The sequence below is a fragment of the Bos grunniens genome, chromosome 7 (genome assembly GCF_055505025.1).
Source record: "Bos grunniens cultivar Pamir isolate PY7600 chromosome 7, Bosgru_T2T1.0, whole genome shotgun sequence".
NCBI lineage: Eukaryota > Metazoa > Chordata > Mammalia > Artiodactyla > Bovidae > Bos > Bos grunniens.
Genome location: NC_141171.1, coordinates 80,233,039 through 80,253,482, shown reverse-complemented (window position 1 = coordinate 80,253,482; position 20,444 = coordinate 80,233,039). Strand labels below are relative to the sequence as shown.

At 44.6% G+C, this 20,444-nt stretch overlaps 1 protein-coding gene across 5 annotated transcripts in view; it reads right to left on the bottom strand.

The window, feature by feature from the left end:
• The window catches only part of TENM2 (teneurin transmembrane protein 2), a 1,167,677-nt gene that overhangs the window by 88,603 nt on the left and 1,058,630 nt on the right, over positions 1-20,444 (bottom strand). For all 5 annotated transcript variants that reach the window (XM_086412765.1, XM_086412766.1, XM_086412768.1 and 2 more), the window contains 4 exons: positions 14,745-14,955; positions 6,564-6,683; positions 3,057-3,318; positions 2,012-2,279 (listed from right to left, as the gene is read on the bottom strand). In XM_086412765.1, coding sequence (XP_086268891.1) covers positions 2,012-2,279; positions 3,057-3,318; positions 6,564-6,683; positions 14,745-14,955 — 861 coding nt within the window. The remainder of the gene's footprint in view (positions 1-2,011; positions 2,280-3,056; positions 3,319-6,563; positions 6,684-14,744; positions 14,956-20,444) is intronic.

Here is a 20,444-nt window from a genome sequence, read left to right as displayed (position 1 = left end):
CCTGAGAAACCTGTATGCAGGTCAATAAGCAACAGTTAGAACTGGACATGGAACAACAGACTGGTTCCAAATCAGGAAAGGAGTATGTCAAGGCTGTATATTGTCACCCTGCTTATTTAACTTATATGCAGAGTACATCATGAGAAATTCTGGGCTGGATGAAGCACAAGCTGGAATCAATATTTCCAGGAGAAATATCAATAACCTCAGATACTCAGATGACACCACCATTATGGCAGAAAGTGAAGAAGAACTAAAGAGCCTCTTGATGAGAGTGAAAGAGGAGAGTGAAAAAGTTGGCTTAAAACTCAACATTCAGAAAACAAAGATCATGGCATCTGGTCCCATCACTTCATGGCAAATAGGTGGGGAAACAATGGAAACAGTGAGAGACTTAATTTTTTTGGGCTCCAAAATCACTGCAGATGGTGACTGCAGCCATGAAAGTAAAAGGCACTTGCTCCTTGGAAGAAAAGCTATGACCAAGTTAGACAGCATATTAAAAAGCAGAGACATTACTTTGCGAGCAAAGTCCGTCTAGTTAAAGCTATGGTTTTTCCAGTAGTCATGTATGGATGTGAGAGTTGGGCTATAAAGAAAGCTGAGTACTGAAGAATTGATGCTTTTGAATTATGATGTTGGAGAAGACTCTTGAGGGTCCCTTGGACAGCAAGGAGATCCAACCAGTCCATCCTAAAGGAAATCAGTCCTGAATATTCATTGGAAGGACTGATGCTGAAGTTGAAACTCCAGTACTTTGACCACCTAATGCGAAGAGCCAACTCATTTGAAAAAACCCTAATGGTGAGAAAGATTGAAGGTGGGAGAAGGGGATTACAGAAGATGAGATGGTTGGATGGCACTGCCAATGGGATGTGTTTGAATAGGCTCCAGGAGTTGGTGATGGACAGGGAAGCCTAGCGTGTTGCAGTCCGTGGGGTCACAAAGAGTCAGACACGACTGAGCAACCGAACTGAACTGAACCACTCCCTGACGAAGCAGACCACAGGACTATATTCTGAGCATGTGTAACCCGCTAGGTGTGTGTCTTTAGGTAGCTTGCTTACCCTGCCCTCCTGTCCCATCTAGGTAATGGGGATTATGAGAGGGGCTTCTTGACAGTGTTAGTGAGAGGTCAACCAAGACAAAAGATTTAGCACAAAGCTCTGCACAAAGGGAGTGTCTGATAAACATTGGAGGCCAGTTACAGTGAACATTTCTGAGTTTGCTGGTTTCTTATTTTGGTAAACTTATTGCAGTTCTTGAAAACCACAAGCCTATTAATGAAGAATATACAGGATTCTGGATTTTAATTAATCCCAGACAGCTTTCTACAAGTAAGAAAATATACTGGGTGGGTTGATATGAATCCACAGTTCATGGTTCTTCAAAGACTGACAACTGTAGGACCCTTCTCTCACGGTGGTCTTTCTTAAGTAGGAAGTCGCATGATTCCTTCAGAGGCAAAGCCTGGAACAGAGCGTGTGGCGTTCAGATGCCCTCTCGCTCCATCCCCTGGTCCCCCAGGTGTGTTCTGTGCCACTCTGGAACACGATCCAGCCCTGCCCAGTTCTCTCCCCGTCTCACACAGTCTCCCTGTCCACCACATTCCAGCCATCCTGGCCTATTTTGGTCTTTCAAAAACAGCTCTTCTCTTTGTTACAGGGTTCCTTTACCTTCAAGTCTCTGTTTAAATGCTACCTGCTGAAGAACCTCCCATGAACACCCTCTCATGCTTGCCCCTCCTTCCCAGTATACATCACTTATCTTTATTTTCATATTAGCACGTTTCACTGCTTGAAATTTTCTTCCCAGTCTATGTTTATCATCTCGATACCCACTATAGAAGGTATAGAAGGTCTGTGGAAGACGACTCTTGTCTGCTTTATGGACCACTGCACTCTTAACTACTGGAAAAGTGCTTGGCACATACTAGGAATTCAACAAATACTTGTCAATTTAATGCATGCCCAAATCCAAGAATCAATAAGGGGTTGAAACTGAAACATACCAACAGCATCAGAGAGTCCATAGACCCTTTGGCCGTAGGCATCTGTCTTGTCCCAGATGAAGGTGTAGGCCAGGTTGGGAGAGGCCTGGAATGACTTCTGGAAGAGGTGCCCCTCTACAGCAACCATGAGATGAACCTTGATGAGGTTCAGGGGCACTGTGGATTGGGTCATGGTGATCTTCAGCAGTGACTTGTAGCCTGCGGTCCTGGAGCTCAGGTAGCGAAGCTTCACGGTGGAACCAGGGAGCTCAATTTCTTCATGAAGAACCTGGAGGAGAGGAAACACAGGTGGAAACAGTGCATCAAACACACCCCAGACGCTAAGCTGCGTGCAACCCACGGCTACCCTTCTGCTATCGTCCTCACCAAAGCATCCCACCTTACAGGGGTCGGGTGTAAGAACCCCTTCCCATGGCTGAGGAGAGAGAAAAAAAACCAACAACCACAACTTTATCCTGCACGATGGGGCGAAGGGGCTGAGGTTATGATTTTTGGATTAATAATTATTCTTGGTCACTGTTGTGTTTCTTTTTAAAACCACACTGTTGGCAAAAGATGTAAATAAGAACAGCAGGCTTTATTGCTAGTTGCATGCAAGGAGGCCACAAGAGGCTGTAATTATATGAACCTGCAACTTCCACTGACAATTGGTATAAAGCAACAGGGAAGCAATAATGTAATATGCCCTCTGTCGTAACACCGATGTAGATCATTAAAGCGCCTCTTATCATGTATCTCTGTGACTAACAGGAATAAAAAGCAATTTGCAGGTGGCATGCACATATGTGTATCGTTTTTATTCTATTAAAAGCTCCAGTGACTGCCAAAGTCTTGAACAACTATCTGGAAACATCTGGAATGTCCAGGAGAGATTCGGTTTTCTCTCCAGCGACAATAAATTATACTGTGACCTTACTTTTTGTCCCTCCCGCTTAATAGTAGTTTCTGGCTTACCCCAGGAGAAAGAGACGGTGGGAGGAAGTTGGCCAGTGGGTTTGAGTCAGGGCCGGATCGAGAGTCCCACCCCGGGACCCGGAGCTCCTACCTGGGTCTCGGGCACAATGGGATTCTGTCCCGGGACAGCACTGAAGAAGGTGGACAACGGGGAGGAAATGATGATCGGATCCGGCCGGACAAAGCCACTGAGGTCACAGCTGGGGATGGAGTTCTCCTCTGTCTTCATCACCAGAGTGTCCATGGCGTAAAAGCTATTCCACGGCAGCCACACGGTGCGCTCCTGGCTCATGAACGGGGCCCGCTCAAAGTGCAGCGTCAAGGAGGCACCACCGTTGGCGATCAGGTCGAACCTGTAGGGGGCAAATGGGCTCACTGAGAGGGGCTGAACTCACCTGCAGACCAGGCGGGTGCTCTGACCTCCGCGCTGAGGGCAGTGGAGGGGCAGAGCGGGCAGGAGGAGACGGCGGCTTTGTCAGCAGACGGGCTGGGTGCGAGCCCGAACTCTGCCACTTACTAGTTGTGTGACTGTGGGCAAGTTGCCGCAATTTCTTCATCTGTGAAATGGGAATAGTTACACCGACTTCACAGTGTGGCTGAGAGGATGAAATATCATCATGAATTCAGAGCAGACGTCAGCGGACTAGACCCGTGAGCTAAAGCCGGCCCACCACCTGTTTTGGTAAAAAGTTTTGTGGGAATCCCAGCCATGCCCATTCATTGACTTATTCTCTCCAGCCATTTCTGGGGTACAGTGGCAGAGCTGAGTAGTTGTAACAGGAACCATATGGCATCTCAGCTTAAAATAGACACAATCTGGCCCTTTACAGAAAATGCCCCCTCACTACTGGTATAAAGCATTTAGCATTGTGCTGGGCGAATAGGAGTCTTTACTACTTACTGGAGTTACAATGATTTGATTGTAGGCTCAGGAAAGCTTTCTTTTCATCAACCTGTGCTGTTTCTGACTTCTTTTTTTGGTTTCATAGAACTTTAACTTTTTTTGAGATACCATTGACATATAACACTATATTAGTTTCAGGTCTACAACATAATAATTCAATATTTGTATATATTGTGAAATGTTCACCACCATAAATCCATTCATCACCACGCTCAGTTAAGATTTCTTTTTTTCCTGTGCTGAAATTTTTAAGATATGTCTTAGCAACTTTCAACTATACAATATGGTATCATTAACTACAGTTACCACACTGTACATACATTCCAGGACTTTATTATTAGAAGTCTGTACTGTTTAAAAACTTTTTATTTTATATTGGAGCATAGCTGATTAACAATGTTATGACAGTCTCAGGTGAACAATGAAGGGATTCAGCCAATCATATACACGCATCCAATCCACCCTAAATTTCCCTCCCATCTAGGCTGCCATGTAACAGTAAGCAGAGTTCCGCGTGCTATACAGTAGGTCTTTGTTGGTTAAGAAGTTTCGACTTTTTAACCTCCTTCATCCATTTTGCCTTGTTTCTGACATATTTTTCCAGCACACAAATTTATTTGGCATTTAGAATGAAATGGTTCTTACTGTTTCTTATATTTTTGACAGTTGTTCTTAAACTATATTCCTGCTTGTTCTTTCAGGCTAGATGGAAATCTATTACTAGTGAAGTAAAATAAAGGTAGTTCTTCCCCCGTTAAAGGAAAAGAAAGTCAATGGAGAGAAGTCTCTCAATTTGACCTTTTACTCCTCCACCAGGATCTCAACTGTTTACGGGCAGTGGTGCTCTCTTCCACACACTTCAGAATCCTCAGCACCTAGCAGAGTTCCTAGAGTACAGTAAAAACCCAATGAAAAAAAAGGGGAGATATATGTGTAACTGACTCGCTTTGCTGCACCCCCAAAACTAATACAATACTGTAAATCAACTATACTCCAATAAAAATTTTTAAAAACTCAAATGAAAATATATAGACTCTCTGACTTCATTCAATTTTGGTAACAGTTTTGGTGTTTCTCAATAGACACAAAATGAGTGAACAGGGAGCATATGAGTATTAAGGTAAATATCATGGTGGAAGAGTTTATTCTGTTAATTTGTTTATATTTTTATTTTAGGGCGTGCACGCTGCTGGGGACAGTGTTTTATTTGGAGTGCAGGAGAGTGGAATGTTTTGAAGCGACATTGTTCCTCCTTGGGCTGATAGAGTCGAACCACCCACATCTGTGGCGCACAGCACTACACAACAGATTGTGGGATTCCTTGGAGCATTTCCACACAAATCCTGTGACTTCCAGGCTCTGCTACCTGGACAAGCTGAAGAATCACCAATCTGGGAGGTTGGATACATGATCTGGGAAGTTGATTTAGGTGATAATTAGTCTGGAAGCAGCGAGGAAGGATGGGGCAGTGTGAGGTGAGAGAGACAGCAGACCAAGGACTCAGACACCTCCTCTGGTGTTATCACAGGACTCACAGGGCAAGAACGCTGGCTTCTGAGCATGAACAAGTGCCTAAGTAGCCTTGTACAGTACACCCTCACAGTCCTAGTGCATTCAAATAATGAGATTTGGCTGCAGGAACATAAGATCTAAGACACCAGAAACCTGGTGAATATTAAGAATTTGATGTGAATCATCAGATGCCTTCTTTGAGTCTCACAAATAGAAATAGGAGGATAGGGCTACTGTGGGCTGGTCATTTTTGAAACTACCCACAAGGCTATTTTAGGACATTAGGGGAAAAAAAAAGACCAGATTCTTCACCAGAGAAAAGACGAGAATCAGAGTACATGATTCGTTTATGATTTTCCAGACTCCAGTTTTATAGAAAAAGTGTTGCATCAGATTTACAGCCACAGTGTCCTCTTTCATTTGAAATAGAATACAGTAGTGTGTGGTGTATGTGTGTGTCTTTGTGTGTTTTAAGGCCAGGGTGGGTGCGTGTTTTCCCCTTCCTATAGATTTCTTCTTTTTATCTTTTTCTCTAAATTGCGATTCCATGCCCAACGGATTAAGGAAATGACAGAGCTTTCATCTTGGTGGGGGCTGCACGGGTGCGGGTTTCCAATCAGAAGATAATAGGGTAAGGTTGCCTCCTTCACACAGCAGGGTGAAGGCTAAATGTATTTAATTAGACTTCCCTGATTACATCCCACCCCCTCAAAACAGAAGCGAACACACCACCGCTCCTAAAGTCACAGATGAACGCAGAAGGGGTTCACCACAGGACACTGAGGCCTGTGGATCCCTGTCACCCGGCATGGCCTTTGATTTAAAAGAAAATAGGAGTGAGGTTCCAAGGGCTACTTTCCTTTCCTTCTAGACTCTGCCACCCTGAACCTTTCCCCAACATACACCCCTCCCTTCCCCACACACAGAGTGAAAAGCATTTCCGTGCCGTGGAATAAGCATGGCTGTCAGCAGCCCTGGAGAGGCTGGCTACTCTAGTTATCTTCCATTTTTGAGATCATACCAAAAAATATATATCTGGGCGGGGGGATTCTCCCTCGAGATCTGGCCTGGTGGGTCTCCCCCCAGTCTGCAAGGGGGAGGCACGTGGTTCCAAGCCCACTGCACCATCTGTCTCTTTGCAGCCTCAATACTAAGTAAGTGGAGCCCCACAAAGCTACTTACGTGCCATCTTGGCGGGTGATGGTGTAGCCGTATTTTGGATACTTGACAAAAGACACGTTCACACCAATCAGGGGAGTCCCATCTGTAGTTACTACTTGGCCTCGGATGAGAGAAACCAAACTGAGAGAAAGAGAAACACAAGCTTTTGAGCCATACTCAGGAGAACAAGGGGACAGGCGGTGGGGATCGCCGACAAGTTCCCCTTCTCTGCCAAAGCTCCCCACGCCCCCATCCTCATCTGGTCCCTAAAGCAAGGAGAAGACTTTCAAATGTGAACTGCTGGCTTCACACGATCAGGGGGAGCTGTGGGCGAGAGGTGTGCCTCAGTGCTGGCTTTCCCTGAGGAGCAGTCTGGGCTGAGATCCATGGGTAGTGTCCTCAGTCATTCTACTGGGCAATGGGGTCCCCTGGGCACAGTCCCTCTGCTCTTGGCCTCACTCCGCTTCTTGACATCACTTGGCTTTTGCTTGGCCGGAGCTCTAGGCTGCCCCACATCACTCATGTTTGTGCCTTAGCCTGGCACAGAGAGTATTATCCTCGGGTGAGAGCTTCCCCATCTGCCTACTCATTTCATTTTTTTGGCTTTGGAGGAAGGCAATGTTACTTTTTCCCTCCAGGCTGGGATGACAGAGGGAACGGGGAATGGGGAGGAAGGGAAGCACACAGAGGTTTTTAACAAGGCCAGGGCGTATACATACATTGGTTTTTTTTGTTTGTTTGTTTTTCTTTTAGTTGCCCTTTAAAAATAAAATTTCTCACAATCCGTGACAGCCTAAGGAAAAGAGAATATGAGAGATATTTTCTCCAGCAGAACTATCTTGGATTCTGGATTCCATGTAACTATATATTTTTCTTACATCAAATTCCTGCTACCCTGATTTTGGGCAGGGGAAGGGGGAAGTGGTTGAAATCCCTCTCAACTTTTGGCCCCTGTGGCAGACACCTTTCCTCTATCCAGATCATAGTAACTAGAATGTTCCCAAGGATGCCAGCATTCAACCAGCTCCTTCGGGGAAATCCCATAAAGCAAAGGACATGATACAATAGTCTACTCAAAATCCATGGAGAGAGAATGCACATGTCTCCCTTTGCCTGAATTCTCCTGAGTTCATAGAGAAATGGGTGAACGAGAAGTTCCACTTCTGCACTGAGGTTCCAGCCTACCAGGCAGGTCTGCAGCTGTATTGTTGGCCCTCAAGCCACTGGGCAATTTGGCAAAGGCAGAGAGGTTCTCAGGCATCCAGATTCCTGGACATGCTCCCAATTTCTGGACTAGGTAATAAAGCTGACCTGTTCTGTGCCAGAATCTTGTCCAAGTCTGCTCAATTTTTGGAAAGCACTGACTTCTGCAATCCCAAGTGACCAGAAAACTGGAGGGATGTTCTCTCCAAGCACCTCCCTTTCTATTAGCAATCCCCCCAGCTGTTCCACTCCGACCCTTTGATGATCTCAGGAGGGTTTAGACTGTTCCACTGACAGCTCTAATTGTCTGCGACTGGCTGCCTAACAAATGAATTCCATTTTTAGCTGGTTCTAACCACAATGTTAGAGTCTTTTGAAAGTGGAAAACTCATTTATGAAAATAATTCTTTTGTTCAATTCCCTTTCCTTATCTTAGCTCAGACTAAGATTTCTTTCAGGCCTTCCTAGACACTATTTTAAAATCAACGATGTGTGTTGATGACCACAAGGTACAAGCTGCTTGTGACGAGAAAACAAAATTGGGAATGTATCCCACGGTGGAGTTATTTCCCCCCTCCTTTTGAATACAACTGTTATTTCTTTAAATCACTCCTGCAGCACAAGACTTTGCAGTGTGCCATAGGAATAAAGAGAGCTGGGTTGCCTGTGATTTCTACCCTCTATTTTTCTAATTCTTCATTGCTGCTGGCTTCCTACATCTCTAGGCAGTCAATTCGCAGCAAAGATTCAGCTAAGACATGCTATCGGTTCATTTCTATTTATGATTATTGATGTGTAACAATTATCACATTATCTAGATAGTGAGATCTGCTCTATAAATTACAGTGGTGGAGTCAAGGCATTTTGGTTATTTTTGTATGCCATTATCTAGGGGAAACGCCTTCTTAGAAGTCTTGAATTAAGTTCTTTTTTACTCTGAGCTTTGTCCTTCATTATTTGTCAGAGGATAATGCACTGAAATTCACATGCTTAGTGAACTTCAACCTATGTCTTGGAGTAACATTTTCCATTTCTGAATTATGGATCCAAGCCGACATGCTGGAGTGTGGACTCATTTGGGTGGTGCTATTGATTGCTGCCTTCAAAGCTTCAGAGAAGCTTTCTCTAAAGGAAGTTTCTTTTGCCCAGATCTCTGGGGCTGGTACAGTCTACCTAAAATTCTGGAGTCCCTGCCTGCTCCCCGACTTCTTGGCTCTAACCCAGGGTGCCTTCTGGGAGTGGTAGCTACTGGTGAGGAGGATAAGACTGACTTTTAAGGCATAAGTGAAGAAAGAGTATGAAAAGAATACGAGAAAATAAAGGATTTAGGGGAGAAATAAAATGTTAATAAGAAGCGGATTAAAACAGAGTATGAGCCTTTGAAAGATGCATTTATAGTATAATCAAATGGTATGCAAACCTCATGGACTTCCCAGGTGGGGCTAGTGGTAAAGAAACTGTCTGCCAATGCAGGATATGTAACAGAGGTTGGATTCGGTCTGTGGGCAGGAAAGATCCCCTGGAAGCAATCCACTCCAGTATTCCTGCCTGGGAAGTCCCATGGACAGAGGAGCCTGGAGGGCTACAGTCCACAAGGTCGAAAAGAGTCATCCTGGCAATGGGAATCACGTCCATAATTAAAAAGAAACATACCAACACAGTCTCTTACCCAGAACTAGGAATTAACAAGCAGAGAAAATATTTTTTTGGTTCCAAGATATGTGATTTACTTTTCTTGAGGGTTACTCATATTAAAATAATATTACTGTGTATAGTATAATCTACACTTACTAAGTTAATTTTACCAATCAAGAAAATAAAGTTTATGAGGTTAAATCACTTGCCTAATGTGACACAGCCAGAAGATGTCAAGGTTGAAACAGGCGAGGGCTGAGATTATTTTTTTTCCTCTTCTATTTTATTTTTAGTGAAACCAGAACAGAGAGAGGCTAAAGTTGCTGGCCCAAGGTGACCTTAAGAACCCTCATAGTCAGAAAGCTGCCATGAATTGGGGCTACATAGCTTCCCAGGGCGGAGAAGGCAATGGCACCCCACTCCAGTACTCTTGCCTGGAAAATCCCATGGATGGAGTAGCCTGGTAGGCTGCGGTCCATGGGGTCGCTAGGAGTCAGACACAACTGAGTGACTTCACTTTCACTTTTCACTTCCATGCACTGGAGAAGGAAATGGCAACCCACTCCAGTGTTCTTGCCTGGAGAATCCCAGGGACGGGGGAGCCTGGTGGGCTGCCATCTCTGGGGTCGCACAGAGTTGGACACGACTGAAGAGACTTAGCAGCAGCAGCAGCTTCCCAAGGAGTTCTAAGAGGCTGCAGAGTTCATTGGCTGTACCATTACCCACCACCTCCCCACTCCCACCCTCACCAGGCTCTCCCAGGGAGGACCAGAGTCTGAGTTGTGACGTGGTGATGTCTCCTCCCCAAAGTCTAATGAGTGGGGCTCCAAGACAATCTCTTGTAGACCCAGGGGCTCTTCTAAAGTGTCAGTCAGTTCAGTTCAGTTCAGTCGCTCAGTCATGTCTGACTCTTTGCGACCCCATGAATCGCAGCACGCCAGGCCTCCCTGTCCATCACCATATCCCGGAGTTCATTCAGACTCACGTCCATCGAGGCGGTGATGCCATCCAGCCATCTCATCCTCTGCCATCCCCTTCTCCTCCTGCCCCCAATCCCTCCCAGCATCAGAGTCTTTTCCAATGAGTCAACTCTTCGCATGAGGTGGCCAAAGTACTGGACTTTCAGCTTTAGCATCATTCCTTCCAAAGAAATCCCAGGGCTGATCTCCTTCAGAATGGACTGGTTGGATCTCCTTGCAGTCCAAGGGACTCTCAAGAGTCTTCTCCAACACCACAGTTCAAAAGCATCAATTCTTCGGCCCTTAGCTTTCTTCACAGTACAACTCTCACATCCATACATGACCACTGGAAAAGCCAGAGCCTTGACTAGACAGACCTTTGTTGGCAAATTAATGTCTCTGCTTTTCAATATGCTATCTAGGTTGGTCATAACTTTTCTTCAAAGGAGTAAGTATCTTTTAATTTCATGGCTGTAGTCACCATCTGCAGTGATTTTGGAGCCCCCCAAAATAAACTCTGACAGTTTCCACTGTTTCCCCATCTATTTCCCATGAAGTGATGAGACCAGATGCCATGATCTTCATTTTCTGAATGTTGAGCTTTAAGCCAACTTTTTCACTCTCCACTTTCACTTTCATCAAAAGGCTTTTTAGTTCCTCTTCACTTTCTGCCATAAGGGTGGTGTCATCTGCATATCTGAGGTTATTGATATTTCTCCCAGCAATCTTGATTCCATCTTGTGCTTCTTCCAGCCCAGCGTTTCTCATGATGTACTCTGCATATAAGTTAAATAAGCAGGGTGACAATATACAGCCTGACGTACTCCTTTTCCTATTTGGAACCAGTCTGTTGTTCCATGTCCAGTTCTAACTGTTGCTTCCTGACCTGCATACAGATTTCTCACGAGGCAGGTCAGGTGGTCTGGTATTCCCATCTCTTTCAGAATTGTCCAGTTTATTGTGATCCACACAGTCAAAGGCTTTGGCACAGTCAATAAAGCAGAAATAGATGTTTTTCTGGAACTCTCTTGCTTTTTGGATGATCCAGTGGATGTTGGCAATTTGATCTCTGGTTCTTCTGCCTTTTCTAAAACCAGCTTGAACATCAGGAAGTTCAGGGTTCATGTATTGCTGAAGCCTGGCTTGGAGAATTTTGAGCATTACTTTACTAGCATGTGAGATGAGTGCAATTGTGTGGTAATTTGAGCATTCTTTGGCATTGCCTTTCTTTGGGATTGGAATGAAAACTGACCTTTTCCAGTCCTGGGGCCACTGCTGAGTTTTCCAAATTTGCTGGCATATTGAGTGCAGCACTTTCACAGCATCATCTTTCAGGATTTGAAATAGCTCAACTGGAATTCCATCACCTCCACTAGCTTTGTTCGTAGTGATGCTTTCTAAGGCCCATTTGACTTCACATTCCAGGATGTCTGGCTCTAGGTGAGTGATCACACCATTGTGATTATCTGGGTTGTGAAGATCTTTTTTGTACAGTTCTTCTGTGTATTCTTGCCACCTCTTTTTAATATCTTCTGCTTCTGTTAGGTCCATACCATTTCTGTCCTTTATCAAGCCCATCTTTGCATGAAATGTTCCCTTGGTATCTCTAATTTTCTTGAAGAGATCTCTAGTCTTTCCCATTCTGTTGTTTTCCTCTGTTTCTTTGCACTGATCGCTGAGGAAGGCTTTCTTATCTCTTCTTGCTATTCTGTGGAACTCCACATTCAGATGTTTATATCTTGCCTTTTCACCTTTGCTTTTCACTTCTCTTCTTTTCACAGCTATTTGTAAGGCCTCCCCAGACAGCCATTTTGCTTTTTTGCATTTCCTTTCCATGGGGATGGTCTTTTTTTTTTTTGAATTTTTAAAAAAACTTTATTGGGGCAAGTTGATTTACAATGTCATGTTAGTTTCTGCTATACAACAAAGTGAATCGGTTATACATATACATATCCCCACTTTTTTAGATTCTTTTCTCATATAGGTCACTGTATTGAGTAGAGTTCCCTGTGCTATAGAGTAGGTCCTTACTAGTTATCTATAACTTTGATGGTGATTTTTTTTTTTTTTTTTGGTTTCACTGGGTCTTCATTGCTGCATGCAGGATTTCTCTAGTTACGGCGAGCGGGGGCTATCTTCCTTGCTGTGCATGAGCTTCTCATTGCCGCGGCTTCTCGTCGCAGAGCACAGGCTCTGGGTGCTCAGGGTTCAGCAGCTGCAGCACGTGGGCTCAGCAGTTGGGGCGTGCATGCTGCAGAGCTCAGGCTACTCTTGTTCTGGCACATGGGCTTAGTCGCTCCTCTGCCTGTGGATACTTCCCAGACCAGGGACCAAACCCGCGTCCTCTGCGTTGGCAGGTGAATTCTTATCCACTATACCACCAGGGAAGTCCTCTTTTTTATCTGTAGTAGTCCGTGTGTCAACTCCAACCTCCCAGTTTATCCCTGCCTGCTCCCCAATGTTCGATATTTTGATTGTGAATTTACACAACATAATTATATAGAATTACACACACAAAGGTGAAATCTGGATAAGCTCTGTGGATTGTACCAATGTCATTTTCTTGGGTTTGATATTAGTTATTTGAGATGCTACCAGTAACCTCCCTGGTAAAACATTTTTTTTTTTTTTTGGAGGGGGGTGGGTAACATCCTCTCAATCTGTAATTACCTGAAAAAAAAATTTAAAAAGTCTATCAGAGATGCATAACAACATATTTACAGATTACATGATACAGCTCTTAGGTTTGTTTTAAAATATATTCTAGTAATTAAAAAAATAAAACAGTAGAAGACATAGATGAAACAGGATTGAAAAGATGTTGCTAAATGTTGAAGCTGGGTGAATAATACATAGGGAAAGCACTAGTTTTGTGTTTGCAGACTTCCCAAATAAAAAATTTTAGACTTTTTATTAAGCTTAGGACTAAGCCTAACTTACACAGCCTTACTCAATGCTGTAACTTTTCCATACAAATTGAGTTCAATGCTTGTAATTGTTTCATTCACAAAGTTTATTATGACCTTTTATTGCTGCTAAGTTGCTTCAGTCATGTCCGACTCTATGCGACCCCATAGACGGCAGCCCATCAGGCTCCCCCGTCCCTGGGATTCTCCAGGCAAGAACGCTGGGGTGGTCCATGGGGATGCTCTTGATTCCTGCCTCTTGTACAACATTACGAACCTCCGTCTGTAGTTCATCAGGCACTCTATCTATCAGATCTAGTCCCTTAAATCTATTTCTCACTTCCACTGTATAATCCTTCTCTAGTTGGAAGCCTGCTTAAACAGCATATTTCCTGAGTTGCTTCAGGGTCTGCCCAGACCTAAGTGAGGGGGAAGAAAACTAAGAGAAAGATGGCGTGATGAGGGCTGTCAGAGGGATAAGGGGATGGGGACAAGTTTCTAGAGGTTCCCAGTTCTTATTTCTCCATGAGAAGGAGCACAAATATGGGGCAGGGCATTCCCAAGAAGGTCACACCCACCATCGTCACATCTGCTGACACCACTGTTATCTGGATCCAGACTGACCCAGAGTGAGAACAGAGATGTGCAGGCAGGCCTGAAGAGGACAACACTGCCACCTCTCCTTGCCTCCTTCCAGCCTCAGCATCAAAACCAGCGCCTAGAAGACACCGACTAGGAGGGCGGGCATCTCAAGGCCAACGCATCTCTTTGCTTTCTTCTCCAGGGTACAGCTCTAATCTGTCCTGGTGGGAGAGGAGGGGCCAAGCTGTCTACAAAATAAATCCAGAATTTGCCCCAGAACACTCACAAGCCTCAAATTAGCAACCGAGAGCAAATGTAAATTCAAGAGAATCCACTCTGCCGCCGCCATTTTGGAATGAGAAGGGGAAATGCCCAGGCACAACACCTAACACCAGGTAAGGAATTAGCAGATACAATCATTGGGGGTGGGGTGGCTATGAGGATGAGAGCCAATCTATATACATCAGGTCTCTAGCTCATCATAGGTGCTCAATAAATTCTAGCAACTGGCATCATCCTGACTCTAAGACGCCACAAATGATAACTTGTGTTATTGAGTTTACAGCTGCTTTAAAAGCCTATGGTTGATTCATGTCGATGTTTGATAGAAACCAATACAATACCATAAAGCAATTATCCTTCCAATGAAAAATAACTAAATTAAAAAATACTCTAACGAATGAGATATTTCAGTGATGATCAAACAGAAGTCACAATCAGGGAGATTTAGAATAACAATAACGTCATAAAATAATAGATCATCAAAATGATCTAGAAAGCAGGCAGTTAACGGGTCTCCAGCAGGTTCTGCACCGCAGGGGGTCAAATCCCACAGAAAAGCCAGGAGCACTTCCTCCTGCTCAGACAGGAAGGGAAGCAGTGACTTCAGCCACCTGCAGGGACAGAAGGGTGCCTACCTGCTGTTGAAGGGGTTGTCTCCAGGAATGATGTGGGTGCTGTCTTTGCCAGCCAGGAGCTTGATGCGGTCGTAGAAGGACTTCACGGCAGGTGAGTCTGTCTGGCCCTGCTGAATGATGTCTAGGGGGTCCCGGGACCCTCGGCAGAGCAGACTATTCTGACAGGCTGACTGCAGACAGCAGTCAGGGTCCAGGCAGTCCACCAGGCCATCTGGAAGGGCAGAGACAAAGCCAGGGCTCAGCAGATTTCACGGCCCAAAGCTGCTCTGAGACGCTAGCACCTTTTAAAAAAATTAATTAATTAATTTGACTGCACTGGATCTCAGCTGTAGCACGGGGATCTTCGTTTCTTTCACTGTAGCCAGCAGACTCTCTAGCTGTGGCACAGGGCTCAGTAGCGCTGCACGTGGCTTTAGCTGCTCTACAACATGTGGGATCCAGTGGTAAAGGATAATTGCAAGGCAGATTCTTGACCACTGGACCACCAGGGAAGTCCTTGAGATGTTAACATCTTTGTCCCCACCAGCCTCGACCCTTCCCAAAGGCCTGACCTGGCAGGTTTCCCACAACAAGCCTAGTATATTTCCAATATAAATTAAAGACTGAAAGAAAGTTGTTGAGAATGTTGACAAATGGTTATCCCCAGGTAGTAGATTAGTGTGTCTCTTTCTTTTTCTATCTTGTATTAAAACTTTTGTATTTCTACTTTTTCTATTACGAACACGTATTATTTGGGCGGTTGGCAATAAAAACTAACACTTTGCTTTTAAACAACATAGCACAAAAAAATTACCTGTTGCTAGATTTCAGGGACCCATGTTAATGGGTATGCAAGTCACCAAAATGCATGGGATTCCTTAAATCCTGCTTCAGTGGAGAAAAGCATTCCATCCCCACTTTCTCTAAGCCAGGGAGGGTAGTGCTGATTAGTGGGAGCACCAGGGGGTGATGAATGACATTTTCCAGAAAATGTGGAGATATGGCTTTGGCATGAGCATCCACAAACTAAGCCATTAGTTTACCCAATTGCTTCTGGAGGTGCCTTCACCATAGCTGTAGGACTCCGAACATTCTGATTTACTTGCCTAGATTCCCGCTCCTTCACCCGTTCCTGAGTCATCTGTGTTTAGTTGCTCAGTCATGTCTGACTCTTTGTGACCCCATGGACTGTAGCCTGCCAGGCTCCTCTGTCCATGGGATTCTCCAGGCAAGAATACTGGAGTGGGTTGCCATGCCCTCCTCCAGGGGATCTTCGCAACCCAGGGACTGAACCCAGGTCTCCCACATTGCAGGCGGGTTCTTTACTATCTGCGCCACCAGGGAAGCCCTCCTAGTCATCTACGCTTCAATAAATACTTGAGTGCTATTTATGTTCTGAAAATAAAACAGGGAACAAAGAATGATGGTGTCTGTCCTAAAGGAGCTGACAGTATAGAGGAGGAAATGGATATGACGCAGCCTTTAAGATCCACACTAGGTGTGGCCTCCTCCAGGAAGCCTTCCTGATGATGTCCATGGCTAAGGGAGGTATTCTTGTTCTGTGTATCCCTGAATCTGAGGTTCTCAGAGAATGGTTCTACATCAAAATCCCACAGGGAGAATCAGGAGCCTACCCCAGACCTCCCCAGGCAGAGCCTCCAGGAGTAGGTCCTGGAATCTGCATTTTAAACATGATCCTCACATGATTCTAATGCACCGGAAATATTAGAAACCATTGTTCACGCTAACTTCCTTGTACTAGAATTATCTATCTCTGACTGCTTGCCTTTCTGTCTGGAAAATGAGCTTTTTGAAAAGAAGAACAGTGTCACATTCATTTTTATATTCTTGCTTTGCTTAGTGCCAACGTGGAATCAGGACCCAACAAATGTTTGTTGAATGAATAAATGACTGTTTCCCATTCTCCACATGTCTATTAGGAATGGGGATGGGAATGTTTAGGGCAGTGTTTATGCCTTGGGATTCCTATTAGAATGGATTAGTTAGCTAGTCCTTCTTCACTCTGCTGGGAGTTGATTGAATACACAGTGTAGGAGCTTGGAGAGTAACTTGCTTACACCTCCTTGATTTGATAGCGAGGCATTTGGGGGCCATAATTAGCATCATAAAAACATGCACTCCAATCCCGGGCTGTGACTTGATGAACACTTGAACTGGAGCACTGAATCAGAGGCCTGGCTGTGTGCTTTAAATTCACTACAATGTAATTTTTTGGCATTACCCTTTACGTTTGGTTCTGCCAATGAAATTGAAATATATAATTTCACCCAAGTTCCACTGTAATTTAGCAATTAATGTACAATGATTTTAATGCATTACTTTCTTTTTAGCAAACAAACAAATTAGGAGGTTGTGTGTTCTGCTCGGCTTTAAATTACTAAAACTAGCCTCTCATTTTCCACATGGGCAAATGTTGCTCGGGTGTCTCGTAACACGTTTAGATTTACAAAATTTCCTGGAAGTGCAGACACAGGAGGGTGAGCAGGCACGCACACTTAAAATTTAGAGACTTTCAGAGTCATGGCTATGAGTACCTCTGTCCGACGTGCTGGCTGAATTGGGTACCCACCCCCTCAAGAGTCCCGCAAACCTCAGACCTAAGAAACGGTGTTGGAGACTCATATCTCAGCAGCAGAATGATGCCAAGGTACCATTTTACATCAGCCAAGGGCTCCCAGAGCCCTCGGTAGAATATGAAAGAAGAATAGGATAAAAAAGCCAAGTATTCTTCCTGTAACATCGCCTTCCATGGACTGCCCTCACTAGACAGAAGGAATCTACCACAGAATGCCTGCTTTGGATTTAAAAATATCCTGCTGAGATATGTTGGCAGTGCTTCATTCAGCCGCTGCAGAAAGTTCTCAGGTAGAAGAAACCCACTGTTATTAGCACTATAGATTTCTTTAAGGCCACCGGCCTCTTCCCATTAGGAGTTCCATCCGTCTCTGGTGGCCTTTTCCTCCCGAAGCTGGGAATGTGACCCCCCCACCCTCAACCCTCTACCACCCACTCTGTACAGCCAGCTTGAGGGCCTCACATCGGGATCAAATAATAACTTAAGACAGTCTTTTTTGTTAAGATTCCTCTCCCAACCCCCTCGAGTCGGCTACTCCTTCCGGATCTGTGACTGCTTCAAAAGTGTGGACCTCAAATTTCCTCACTGTTTTTGTTGACTCTGGGCTTTTTATTCAAGGGTCCGTCTGGCAGCAGGAGATGTCCTACAAACACATCAGCAATAGCAGATGGCAAATGCTTAAAATAAAAAGGATATAAATGATGTCCTCCTACATATTTACATTTACCTGCTCCAGACATTATGCATTTGGGGTTCTAGCCGTTATTAAGTGTGAGCATACGTTACGCCTGTAATGACCTCATCATGTTTTGTGATTATGGGCTGCAGCCGCCAAACACTTGCAGACGACACTGTGAACTTGAAATTGGCACTCCAATCTCCCCTCGGCCTGTCAGTCACAAGAAGCGCATCTTTATGCCAGCAAGCCCCTCGCATGGAGTCTGACATGGCAATCTTCAGTAAATTACCCTGTCACTGACAATCTTGCAGTTATCTCGCAAACAATCAAGCAGGCAATCAAACTGTTCTGAATTGCCAGTTCAGGACCTGAGAGGCTGCCGACGTCTCCATTCAACAGGGGCGCAAAAGCGGCTCTGCCCCCGCATGACATTGGATGATTTATTTTTTTATTTATCCGCCTACTTATTTGTTTGTCTGCTTGGCTTTCTCCTGGTGAGAGAGGTTTGCAGAGTCTTCGAAAAGGGCCCCGTTCTGACTCAGCGGTTATGGGAAAGTTTGACCCAGGCCTTCCCCATCAGCTCACAGCGGGGTCCTACGTCCGCTTCATAAACATTCTTATTTACTCCACTCTGCAAGATGCGGCTGCAGAGCATTAACTAGGTGCTTTCTGTTAGAACACACACTAAAGAAAAGTTCTGGCTGTATGCCACGCACAGACATCATATGCTAATGGGAATGGCCATTTCAGAGAAATATGGACAGGGAGAAATTTTCTGAGAACGGTAGGTGAGGCATTCTTTGTATTGCTTTTGACAAAGAAAATCAGAGAGAATCTTGCATAACAGTTCTGGCAACGCGACACTAAAATCAGGTTAATGCTAAATGGAAAGCTTTGGATTGGCATTCTCACGATAAGAAGCCAAAAGTCTACACAGTGTCTACATGGAGGTAAGAACCTGGACTGTGAATTCCTCTAGTCCCTGGCTGTGTCAGCTTAGAAAGAAAAAGTTTAAAAGTTTAAAATCAAAGTTTTCCTGGCTGAAACTCAATTTCTTTGCCTTTAAAACTGAGTGATAACAATGCATATATCATAGGGTCATATGATGGGGAATGGACAGATATAATATCAGTCGGGCATACAGTATACATGGACAGAGGATGAGGTGGTTGGATAGCATCACTGACTCAATGGATATGAGCTGGAGCAAACTCCAGGAGATACTGAAGGACAGGACATGCTATGGTCCATGGGGCTGCAGAGTTAGACATGACTTAGGGACTGACCAATACAGTATATGTTGAATGATAGGAATTACTATAACCAGAAACTCCCTGAAGTTTTCCACTTTTTCAGTGGATAAAAATGGGATATAAAGAAATAAATGTAACGAATGTCCCCTGATTAGAGTGATTCATGGGTAGGTTGCAGTTGGGCAAGAATGCTATGTTTTCAAATAGGGATAAGTTAATAATTGATGGTAATAATAAATGCTATAGGTTGTACAGGATTTACATATATTCTTGATTTATATCCTTATGGCAATCCTACAAAGCAGAAAAATAGAACCCTTAAGCTGCAGACTCTGGATTGGGGTGTCTGGGTTTGAATCTCAGAGCAGCTAGTACCCATCTGGTGACCATGGGCAATTAAGTGCTCTGTGCCTCAGCTTTCTTAGCCACAAAAAGAAGAAGATGATGACAAGCACTGTTGGGAGGATGAAAGCAGTTATTCCATATTCAGGACTTGGAAGAGCACCTGGTGTAGCAAGTACTCAGAACAACACCCATCCTATAGAGTTGGAACTGAGGCTCGGAGAAGCTAAGTAAATTCTTCGAGTGGTCAAGAAGCAGCTCTTGAGAAAAAGCAGAAAGAGGCAACCCATGAGATCACCACTCACTGTCTTCATCATCGGAAGGAGGAGATGCTTCCTTCCCAAAGGGAGCCTGAAGACAGGGCAGTGGACACTCATTAAGCCGGGAAGGCATGAGCCGCAGCGAGATTTAATCACTTCTGAAGGCTTGTCTGCCCTACAGCTGAGGAAGAGTCTGGCTGGTTGAAATGAACATCTGAAAAAGGAATCAACATGAGAAACAAGATGCCTGGGAATTCACTGTCTGATATGCAGGCTGCTAAGGACCACACTGTTTACCTGGGAGACTCGAGCCCCCCTCCAGCTGTTTACCACTGGTACAAGGTGGCACACCTGGGTGGGCTGCAGGCTGGTGCCAGCTGTTTCCAGCTCCTGCCTCATTTGTTCCGTAAGGCTTTTTAAGGAGTTCCTCAACAGTCCAGACATTTAACCTCAAAACCTTCACTGAATACTCAACAGTGATGCTACTCTCGGGGGACAGGTGCCACGGGTAAACAGAGAAGCTGTAGCAAACAAGTGAGTATTTCCAAGCTGGCTGAAACATGCACCTCTCTTCTGTCCGGGGAAGGCTGC